Below are 11,617 nucleotides of genomic sequence, written 5' to 3'. Positions count from 1 at the left end.
TACTCGCAACTCCGGTCCAAGCTTATCTAAGTCTTCGGCGAGAGCGCAATAGGCGTCCTTGAATTCTGATTGAGAATTCTTCGTGGCAAAATTTGAATCATCAAGTCCATTTAAATTCACGATCACCGAGTGTGTCTCCCGAAAAGCGTTTCGTAATTCCTCCACTTGCTCCAGCCTTTTTGAGGTAAATTTTAGTTTTCCTCGGAACACAGACTTAAAGGATTGGTGATGATATATCCGAAACAGATTTCATGTTGACAAGTGTAAACTAAGGCTTCCGCAACTCAGCACGCCAAATTATCAAGTAATAAAGAAATCGGTAAATGCTTGTCTCACACACAACTTGGTCACTCACTCAGTTTTTAAATCGGACGTTGATGCAATATGATCAGCGCAAACAAGTGGCCCTTATGACACCAAGCAATGCTTGTTACGCGCGGAGATCGCGAGAAGTGAAAAAGGACAATACTAAGTTAAAATACATACGACACTAATACTAATACTAAATTTGTGCTAAGTAAGATAAAATGAATGCCTTTAAAATTGGCAAAGAGTCGGTAGTATATAGTCATTACACAGTACTCTAAACGGTTCATGCATCGCGTGTTAATATCTACAAAGACTTAAAGTCAGATAGTTCCTGGTAATTCTATTAGGCACGGAAAAGTTTATGCGACCCAGTAACTCGGGACTCTCCACATCTCCGTGAATATGTTGATAGATAAAAGTAGTGCCAAGCTTAGTTCTACGGTTTAATAAGGATGGTAGATTAATTAGAAGAAGTCTACTGGAGTAGGATGATAAAATAAGGCTTGCATTCTAGTTATGACCCCGAAGAGCAAATAATAAAAAGTTATTTTGCACTGAGGACTCCAAACTGCTGAATAGTACTCCAGGATTGGACGGACTAGTGAAATGAACAGAGTCTTTGTAACATAAGGATCATCGAATTCCTTTGACCACCTTTTAATAAATCCAAGTACTCCCCTGGCTTTATTCACCATAGAAGTAATATGGTCACAAAACTTAAGTTTTGGGTCAAGAAGGACGCCGAGGTCATGCGTGATTCTAGACAACGCACCACAACCCAGCGTATACGTGGCATATTGTGGGTTCACCCTAAAAAATGTCATTGCTTTACACTTAGCGCTATTTAAATCCAAAAGATTTTCACAACACCATGTTTGAAAAGCATTTAGTTAAATTGCAGGCATAACTTAACATCATCTACGTTCTTGAGAACACGTGACTTTGTCAAGACTAGAGGAAGACCGTTAATAAATAATGTAAAAATATTTGGGCCAAGGTGGCTGCCTTGTGGGACGCCTGAAGTAACTTCGATCAAATTATCAAATCTCTTTTCGTTTCTATTTCGTGGTGCCTAACATCAAAGTTATTCGGTGTTTCGCTCCCGCTCTGTCGCTCCCTTTGTTCTCTCATTAAAAAGTTCTTAAGCGCTTTCGATCCGTGGTCAGTGATAATGGCTTTCTGTTCTTTAAAAAATTGCAAGAAAGTTATCTCGGCTGGACAGCAAAGTATTCCCTGCCATACATGTGATAAAATGTATCACGCAAAATGTCTTGGCTATTCTGGCCTGGTACGCGATGCCAACGATAAGATGAGTGGCCTACGCTCAGTAGTGCATCGTAAACGAGAACCAGGCAATATCTATTAGGCGACCCGTTTCTGGCCCGAGGGCATATTTGTAAAAGAGTACGAAGCTAAGAGAAAAAAGAATAGTTCAGGGGAAATGGAAAATACCAAATACCATACTGGACTTGTGTTTTGTTTCAAATTCAGGAGGCGTTTGCCAATCAAGAACATCACCACATACACAACCGGAAGATCCTTATCATCCAACGCTTGAGCTGACTGTAGACGCAAGAACAGAGCTGAATAAAAAATCCGAAAAGTCGGTTAAACGAATTCGCTGCTTTCGTAAGGCAAACTTTCATCTTTTAAATACTTTTATATCCGGCTATGACTGGTCAGAATTTTATTCACGCACTAACGTGGCTGAGGCCGTTAATATCTTTTATAATGCATTGAATTCCTTCTTTTATCTGTGTGTTCCGTTATACTATCCGTTAATTTCAAATAAACCTCCGTGGTTTAATAAAGAGTTGTCACACCTAAAAAATATTAAGTCCAGACTTTTCAATAAATTTAAAATGTGCGGTTCACAATCTGCCTTCTCTCGGTACCTAGGGTCTCGGTCAAATTTTACCGTGCTTAACGCCTGGTGTTATAGAAGCGATTTGATTCGTTGTAAGGTCAAATTTTCACAAGATCCAAAACAGTTTTATAATTTTGTTAGCACTAAGCGTAAATCAGCCTGTTACCCTGCATCGCTATCATTCGAAAACTCTGCGGCAAATTCTGATCAGGCAATTGCCGATCTATTTTCCCAGTTTTTCTAGACAATATATTCTGTTTCATCCCGTCCAAATCCGTCTTATTCAAATGCCATATCCAAGTCGAACTTGATTTTTTGTCCGATATCATCGTCACCTACCATCTTACGTGGATAGACTGCGAATACTGAACCTACCCTCCCTCAAGGATCGTCGAACCTGTCACGGTGTCATGTTCCTTCAAAAATTAATAACTGAACTTGTAAATTCAAGCTACCTACTGGCTCAAATACGGTTCTCCATCCCTGTAAGGTCTACTCGTTACTTTCGACCTATTGCCCTTGATTTTTGTAAGACGAATTTTGAAGTACATGACCCATTTCGCGTTTTATGTTCGCAATATAACGAACTGTATTTTTTGATATATTCTGAATACTCTGTTAATTTAACTGTAACAAACATCCTAACTCACCTGTCCTTGCCCCCTCCCACTTGATGTGAGTCGGGTACTATGTTTATGTTGGCAGATATTTATTAACTTTAATGTAATAAAAAATAAAAAAAATAAAAAAAATATCCATTGATGAAGGGTCTGGGATAGGGGTGCAGAAATATCGAGTGAAACATCGATAACATCGATGTTTTCAAAACATCGAAACGATCGATGGTTCGTGACCACCATCGATGTCCACCAACACCACCAGAACCAACGTCAAACGAGCCAAAATGCACATTTTCATTTTTGCAAAACAAATCAAAAGTGAAGTCCACCCGAGCCGATGCCATTATTGCTACAAGGCAATTTATGGAAAAGGAAAACACTCCTGACACTTGCGACCCCTTAAAGTATTGGGAGGTATGATTTTCAAATAATTATGACAAACATGTTAAATAAGAAATACTTTTTACAGATGACTGATGACAACGAATTAAAATTGGTTGCAACAAAATATTTCTGTGTATAAGCCTCGTCCTGTGAGTCTGAAAGGGTGTTCAGCAAAGCTGGACAAACTGTATCTGATCACAGAACAAGGCTTAAACCTGAAGTTGTTGATCAACTTCTTATCCTCAACAAAAATAGACACTTTAAATGATTTCAAATATACCTCATTGTTATCGTTTGTACTGTTTTTCCTTTTCTTTTTCTTTTTTTAAAAACATCGATGTTTCACTCGATATTTTTTTTGAAAACATCGAAAACATCGATGGGCACAAACATCGATGTTTCTGCACCCCTAGTCTGGGACGAGAGAAACAAATACATGTTTTAACTGGTGCACTCGAATACAAGATACCGTTTTTGAGCCAATCGCAGCAGGTTGCGCGGCACCTGCCATAGAATGCCTTGTTTTTACGGCAGTTGTGGATTATTTCCGTAACACTGCTTTTTGTGGCCCGCCTAATAGATATTGCCTGGTTCTCATATACGACGCAGTTGTAGCGTAGGCTACTCCTCTTATCGATGGCATCGCGAACAAGGCCAGAATAGACAAGGCACTTTGCGTGATAAATTTATCACATGTATGGCAGGGAATACTCTGCTGTCCAGCCCAGATAACTTTCTTTAAATTTTTCAATGAGCAGAAAGCCATTACACTGTGCACTATTTCGGACAAAAAAATCGAAAGCGCTCAAGATCTTTTTGATGAGAGAGAAAGGAGAGCGAAAGAGCGGGAGAAAAACACCGATTAACTTTGATGTTAGGCACCTCGAAACGAAATAGAACGAAAAGAGAGAGAGCGGAAGCGTAACACCGATTAACTCCGATATTAGGCACCTCTGAGAGATATTACCGTTGGAGTGCGAGCCGTTCTAACAGCGCCAAACAATAACAACAAACCAGCACCGAAATAATGTTTAAAACGTATTTTCTAAACACTCGCGAAGCGAACGGAAAGTTGTTAAAGACACTTTTCAGGCCACGAAGCACCCTGTTTTTTTGACCGCTCTTGCCCGCACCGATCGCCAACTCCCCCGCTCCACCATTTGACTTTCTGGATGATTTGTCTAAAATCCCGATAAATCCGACAACGGCAATTAAAATACAATTTTGCCTTTCCTTATTTTCCTTTGATCGTGCGGCCTTTTTAATCAATTTTCCTTTTGTGTAAATTAAGTACATATGGAGTTCATAAGTACATTTGGCCGTATATCAAAGCCAATTACATACATTCCGAAATAACTGAACAAATTCAGTGAAAAGTTTAAATTGTGCAAAATATAATATATCCCAGCGCACAGTGAAAATTAATTTCAAGTGATCCGCCAAAATCGGGCTCCTACTTTTTAAAGTGCCAATCCTTAGTTGTGTTTCCACAGCTAAATACTTTTTTGCACACCTTTTTCATTTTAAATACAGTCCACAAAAAAAAATCGAAAATTACAACACATACCCGCCGGCCAGATTTATACATCAATTTTACATCACCTACACACATACAATGACTCCATCGCTTAATCGGAAAAGTACCTTCTTATGATAAATGTACGCTAAAAGTTTACTAAACAGGCTCAATTAATTAAAAAAAATTAAATGTATATCAATATTTGGCGCTCAACGAATAATCGGACAATCCTAAAATGAACACAAAAAAACGTATTTTTTCTTGGAATTCGCTGCAAACTTTGGGCTTTTTGCATTGCGTTTGGTTTATAATAGAGATTAGGAGCAGAAAACATAATTTTGATATTATAAAGTGGAAAAATGGTAGAATAAAACAAGATCTTAAATGACCGAGAAGAGAGGTCAGTTTTAAAAGAAACAAGAGAGAACGCTATAGTCGAATGCCTCGACTATTAGATACCCGTTACTCAGCTAAACAACTTAATATAAATATGCCTTCTTGTGTTTTTTTTGTTTTTTTTTTTTTAAATAATGTGAATTTTAGTGACTACAGGAAAAAAGGACAAAAAGTTTAAATTATCAATTTGAATTCGGCGATCTCTTAGTGCTGGCAGCTTTACAGCACGAGCATCAGCACCAGCGCTGCTTTAGCGCAGGCAGCTTTTGTCCTGCACCAGCAGCTGTGTTTATGTTTATGTTTTTGAGTGCGTATAGTGGGTATAGCGAATAGCTTTCTTTGAAAGGAGTTATCTTTGCCGGACAATTGCAACTGTGTACAATGTAAATACATACATATGTATTCATACACACATACGCCATTGTTTGACTCAGACCTCCAATTTGGCTAACTAGATTTGATTTGCATAGTTCTTGGGATATAGTTCGGCATTGACAAATGAAAACGACCGCAATTTCCTTTAATAGAAATCCTTATCGAGAATTAACGTTGACTCTGTTGAGCACCTTGGCCAGCTGTTCCAAAGTCATCCGTTAGATGGCGCCATGAAAGGCGGAAATGTAGGCGCTAGCCAGGCTTAAGCGTTTAATGGGTTTTTGGGCGTTGGAGTGGGCGTGGCAAACTTTTATTAGGCCAATCGATATTTATTGACGAAACGAATACATATCAATTAAAATTTTCATAATATCATCAAAACGGTGGCCACAGCTTGTGGCTTGTGGGCGTCAGAGAGGGCGTGGCACCATTTTGAAACAAACTTGCGCTGCGTAGGAACTCCTAAAATCTACATGCAAAATGCTAATCTTCTAGCTTTTATAGTTTCCGAGATCTCAGCGTTCATACGGACAGACAGACGGACATGGCTAGATCGACTCGGCTAGTGATCCTGAACAAGAATATATATACTTTATAGGGTCGGAAACGCTTCCTTCTAGCTGTTACATACTTTTGCACGAATACAATATACCCTTTTACTCTACGAGTAACGGGTATAATTATACAAGATCCCTTCAAATCTGCTAAAGAACTTAAGATTTCTTTACAAAACCGAACTGGCAAAGACGTTTGTCTCAATACTGTGCGTAACACTTTACATAAATTTGATTTCCACGGAAGAGTTGCGAGGAAGAAGCCCTTTATTAGGCCCAAGAACAAAAAATCGCATTAAATATGCAAAAGAATATTTGATTACAGCAGGGGATTTTTGGAAGACGGTAATATAGTAGTTATTGAGTTAAAAATAAGTTTTTGTTGATTTTTATTAAATAATTAAAGATTCTATTTACTGATGAGAGTAAATTTAATTTACATGGATCCGATGGAAAGAAGTTTGTTTGGCGTAAACCAAATACCGAATTTGAACCCAAAGACACAAGACCACAGTAAAGCATGGAAAAGGTTCTGTGATGGTTTGCGGCAAGAGAATGTAAAGCAATGTGCTCAGAAATTGGGTATCGCTAACAACTTTGCCTTTTACCAGGATAACGATCCTAAGCACACATCGGGCGTTGCAAAGCTTTGGTTGATCCATAACTGTCCTAAAGATGTCGAAGCGCCAGCGCAAAGCCCCGACCTTAATGTAATTGAACATCTCTGGTAAGAATTGGCTAGAAGAGTGTACCAAAAGAAATTTAACACTATAAATGTCCTCAAGGCAGCTTTGATGGTAGCATGGAACTCCATTGATTCGGAAGTGTGCGAAAACTTGGTAAAATCCATTCATTTGTGAGGCACTGTAAAAGCTGCCCCACATCCAGCGAGTAAATTTAAGATATACATATACATACACATATTGGTAGATAATAATAGCCCGGCTGGCTATATAAGCCCGGCGGCTGCCAGTCCCGCTTCTCTTTCATTCGCCACAAGTCAAAGACCAAACATCGAAGCAGAGAAAAACCACGCAAGGACACCAAGGATACGCAGGACATCAAGGATCAGGACGAAGGACCCTAGTGAGTAGAGTGCGAGAGAGATAGGGAGAGACAGGGAAAGAAAATAGTGCGGCTATGGAAAATATACATATAGAAAAGAGGAAGAAAAGCCCAAAAAGATAACCAAGAAAAATAAAACAAAACACGGACAATAAGAACAGCGAACATACACCGAGTTGGATTTATTTCTTCCCTGACCCTCAAAGCCCTGATCCGCGTGTGCCAAACTGTGGCCCAAGCTAAGCCGGTTGCGTTTTCGAGAAGATTCCTCTGCGCAACTGGACTTTGGTGGCAACCACGTGCACAGACGTGAAGGCGTGTAAGTACGGGTTTTCTTTCCGCTTGCATAGCTTTCCGTCTCGGTTTCGACCGACGCACACCCATCCCAAACAGTGGGAGCCTGTCCCATATCTGGGAGCGCTGACTTCTGTCCATGTTTAGAGACGATTCCTCTGCGTGGGCGTGAAACAGCGCCCCAGGCGGCGGGAGTTGACACAGTGGTACGGGCCAATCCCCCCCACTGTGCCTCCTCCGGCACGCACGTGACGGCTTTCACTCGTTCGCGTCTGGCCAAATCCGAGTCCCAAATGCCTGCTCTGACTCGCCAATAAGGCCCGCCGCGCGCATCGCGTTGATCGGCGACTGCGTCCAGGTTGCCCGCCTCTCCTCGTCCCCGCTTATTTACAAATTCGATTGTAAAGCATCCTAGGGAGACTGAGCTCCATCCCAGCCGTAGAAACATCCTTACAGAGTGGCGCCCGAGCGGAGGACGAGGCGGGGCCCACCAAATTTATGGCCTAAAGACCCATAAGACGCCGCTGGCCGTCGCCGAGCCGCCCAGCCACCCAGAGCGCCCGGCATCGCCGCAAACCGCCCCGGCACGCGTGCCGATCACGGCAGCATATATAAATCCTGGCCAGACACCGCTTAGGCCACCAAGGGGCACCGCGCACACCAGCAGCGACGCTATTTTTTCGCCACAAACAGGGTCGTCGCACACGTCAGACGCACGCCAGCTCAGCAAAACAAAAACGCCAGCTCCGGCTGCTTTACGCCGCCGCCAACGTGAGCATTGGCCATCGACGCCACCGATCATCACCAGACCTCGGCTCGGCTGCACAGCGCCGCCACCAGGCCTCGTTCCGGCCACCGACGCCGCCGATCCCCACCGGATTTCGGCCAAGCCGCCCAGCATCGCCGCCAACGTGGTCGTCGGCCATCGACGCCGGTGATCCCCACCGGATTTCGGCCAGGCCGCCCAGCATCGCCGCCAACGTGGTCGTTGGACACCGACGCCAAGGATAAAGGAACTGGACATCAAAAACCACCCGGAAACCCACGCCGGACGACAACCTGGAGGAATTAGTCGTAGCAACCGGAAGTGAGGAAAAGCCGGCCACCATGGGCGTCCGCTGGATCTCATATCGCCGGAAAGAGGAACTGGAGGGACTCCTCAAGGAGTTTGGACTAGAAACGGCGGGAACGGTAGCCGAGCTGCGAACACGACTAGCCGACTTTATCGGGAAGACAGAGCATGGCCAGGCTACGCTGTCTCGACTCGCACAGCTAGAAGCCCTCTATCCCGAGGCACCATCCGCGAAGGAAGTGCAATCACGGTCCACGTCCCCAATGCCGGAAGCAGGGGGCATGAAGCTGATCGTACCCGGGCGGTCATCCTCACCATAACGCATGACCACCAGCGCGGAAGCCCAGAATGCAAACACGGCCTCCACTAACCGAGCACCGCGCGATGCCATATGCGCAGCGGTACTGACCGAGAAGCTACGGAGCTGGGGAATTCTCTTCGACGGACAAACGGACCCGGTCCATTTCGGGGAACGAGTCGAGGAAGGAGCAGCCGCCTACAACGTCCGGATCATCAGTTCTCCACCCTCGAAACGCTGACGCAGCTCGCCACCGCATATGAGATCGCACGGGATCGGGACCTGATCCGGCACGCCGCTCTCGCCCACTTCGCCACCATGGGGTCGGACCAAGCGCAAAGGTCACCACCATACCCTAGGACTACGACTGCAAGAGAACCCAACGCCATCCCCCTGCCCATCGGGGCTACGAATCACATGATCTCCGACGAGGACAGCCGGCCGGTGGACATACAGCGTGCCTGCCGCCGCTGCGCAGAGGTAGGCCACTTCGCCAAAGAGTGCACTCGGCCGCCCCGCCTATTCTGTTGGGATTGCGGACGCAGAGGCGTGCGGACAGTGAACTGTTGTCGGCAGTCGGGAAACGGACAGCATCCCCGCTCGAATTAGGAGCGGCCGGGGACAGCCAGCACACTTTCCACCGCTTCGACTGGAGAACGGGCGGATAGTAGCGACGATTAGCATCGACGGACGACCATTGCTGGCCACGCTGGACACTGGAGCGTCGGGCAGCTTCGTGAGCGAGCGAGTGGCCCAAACTCTGGCCACCACCACCAACTAGAGGGCAGTGCGAACGCGGATCTCCTTGGCTGACGGCTCCTCCCAAGAAGTTACCAAGGCCGTGTGGGCACGCGACAAACTGGACCATCAAGAGGCCGAGCTACCCCTCCTGGTGTTACCCACGATCCTGGCCGACGTTATCCTAGGGATCGACTTCTTGTGCGTCATCCAGGCGTCCCTGATCTGTGGTCGCACTTGCTTGCGACTCTTTCCGGCGCCCCCTCGAGATGCAACGACGATAACCACGCCCGAGACACTGCCTGCAGACCCGACAGCCGCGAACCTACCCCGAGCGGGTGTCGTAATCAGTGGATACCCACGGGACCCACTCCAGCAGTCAAGTGACGCCACAGCGGCATCGGGCTCTCAGGCTGTGTTATCATCGAACTCTCGAGCCACCAAGGATGCATCCTCATCGCCAGCGTTATCGTCGCCAAGGGCCACCGGAGATGCACCCTAGTCGCCATCGTCATCATCGCCAAGGGCCACCGGAGATGCACCCTAGTCGCCATCGTCATCATCGCCAAGGGCCGTCACGGCCACATCATCGTCTCTACCGGCTCCAAGGGCCACCACGGCCGCATTGCGCCGCCATCGGCTCCAAAGGCCACCGCGGCCACACCATCGTCGCTGCCGGCTCCAAGGGCCACCACGGCCGCATCGTCGCCGCCATCGGCTCCAAGGGCCACCGCGGCCACACCATCGCCGCTGCCGTCTCCAGAAACCACCACGGGTGCATCCGCGTCGCCATCGGCATCGTTGCCACCATCGGCTGCAAGGGCCGCCACGGCCACATCGTCGCCGCTGCCGTGTCCAAGGACCACCACGGCCACCTCATCGTCATCGTCATCGTCGCCAAGGGCCACCACGGCCACATCATCGTTATCGCCGTCTCCAAGGGCCACCACGGCCACCTCATCGTCATCGTCATCGTCGCCAAGGGCCACCACGGCCACATCATTGTCATCGCCGTCTCCGAGGACCAGACCGGTCACCTCAGCAGCGGGCTCTCGAGCCATGTCATCGTCGTCAAGAACCACCACGGATGCATCCTCATCGTCATCGTCATCGTCGCCAAGGGCCACCACGGCCACATCATCGTCGCTGCCGCCTCCCGGGGCCACCACGGCCACATCGTCGTCGCCATCGGCTCCAAGGGCCGCCACGGCCACATCATCGCCGCTGCCGTCTCCAAGGGCTGCCACGGCTACATCGTCGTCGCCGCCGTCCCCGAACTCTCGAGCGGTACCAGCCGCACCCTCCCGGCCTCCAGGACGACCGGGTCCAACTATGTCATCCGATCCCCCGCCGTCTGCGGTTACCGGAGGGGCCAGCGAGTACGGATTGACTCCACTAGCGGATGCAGAAGTGGCCCGTGAGAGAAACTCGATAAGCCTACGGCAAATCTCGCCGCCATCGCCGAATGTCTGGAAGAACAGCAGCCACAGACACTCACCGGCGAGCCTATGGAACCCTGAACCCTAGCGTTCCTCGAGGAGGAGCTGAAGCGATTCGACGGTTTGGCCGGGGTGACCCACATCGCGGAGCACCAAATAGTCATGCGGGACGAAAAGCCACTGAAGCAGAGGTATTTTCCAAAGAACCCGGCCATGCAGCAGAACATCAGGGGAGGGGGATGGGAGGATCGAGCCATCACGGAGCCCGCATAGTGCTCCCATTGTCCTGGTGAGGAAGAAGACTGGGGAAATGCGAATGTGTGTCGATTTGCGGCAGTTAAACGCACACAGCGAGCCGGACGCGTACCCGCTTCCGCGCATCAACCACATCCTGGAGCGCCTGCGGAACGCGCGCTTAAAGCCCTGGATAGCGTCATCGGGCCAGACCTAGAGTCTCACGCTTTTGCCTACCTAGACGATATCATCGTCACAGGAGCTACGCGGGAAGAACATATGCAAAACATCAAGGAGGTCTTCAAGCGGCTTCGGAATGCCAACATACGGCTGAACCGGGACAAGTGCAAGTTCTTCTACCGAAGCCTAGTGTACTTGGGGCATGTGATCAGTGAGGCCGGTATCCAGACCGATCCGGACAAGATCGCGGCCATAAAGGGGCTACAACCCCCC

The 11,617-nt window shown here is 47.5% G+C and overlaps 1 protein-coding gene across 1 annotated transcript; it reads right to left on the bottom strand.

The window, feature by feature from the left end:
- Nucleotides 1–10,066: 10,066 nt before the first annotated feature.
- Nucleotides 10,067–11,187, bottom strand: LOC108053293 (polysialoglycoprotein-like). The gene is made up of 3 exons (XM_044459290.1): nt 11,014–11,187; nt 10,481–10,960; nt 10,067–10,447 (listed from the first exon to the last, which is right to left on the bottom strand). Exons 1-3 carry the CDS (start codon nt 11,185–11,187, stop codon nt 10,067–10,069), a joined length of 1,035 nt encoding a protein of 344 aa, XP_044315225.1.
- Nucleotides 11,188–11,617: the final 430 nt, after the last annotated feature.

This window comes from Drosophila rhopaloa, unplaced genomic scaffold, assembly GCF_018152115.1.
Source record: "Drosophila rhopaloa isolate 14029-0021.01 unplaced genomic scaffold, ASM1815211v1 contig_190, whole genome shotgun sequence".
Taxonomy (NCBI): Eukaryota; Metazoa; Arthropoda; class Insecta; order Diptera; family Drosophilidae; genus Drosophila; species Drosophila rhopaloa.
Note: the sequence above shows the minus strand (reverse complement) of the source record. Positions and strands in the feature narration are given on the sequence as shown.

Excerpts from the sequence above, each read along its gene's own strand:
- LOC108053293 (XM_044459290.1), bottom strand. The coding sequence starts at position 11,187 with ATGGCTCGATCCTCCCATCCCCCTCCCCTGATGTTCTGCTGCATGGCC. Across the intron at positions 10,961-11,013 it reads CCTCCTCGAGGAACGCTAGG|ACATTCGGCGATGGCGGCGA; the intron begins GTTCAGGGTTCC and ends CTGTTCTTCCAG. Across the intron at positions 10,448-10,480 it reads ATGACAATGATGTGGCCGTG|GTGGCCGTGGTGGCCCTTGG; the intron begins GTGGCCCTTGGC and ends GATGACGATGAG.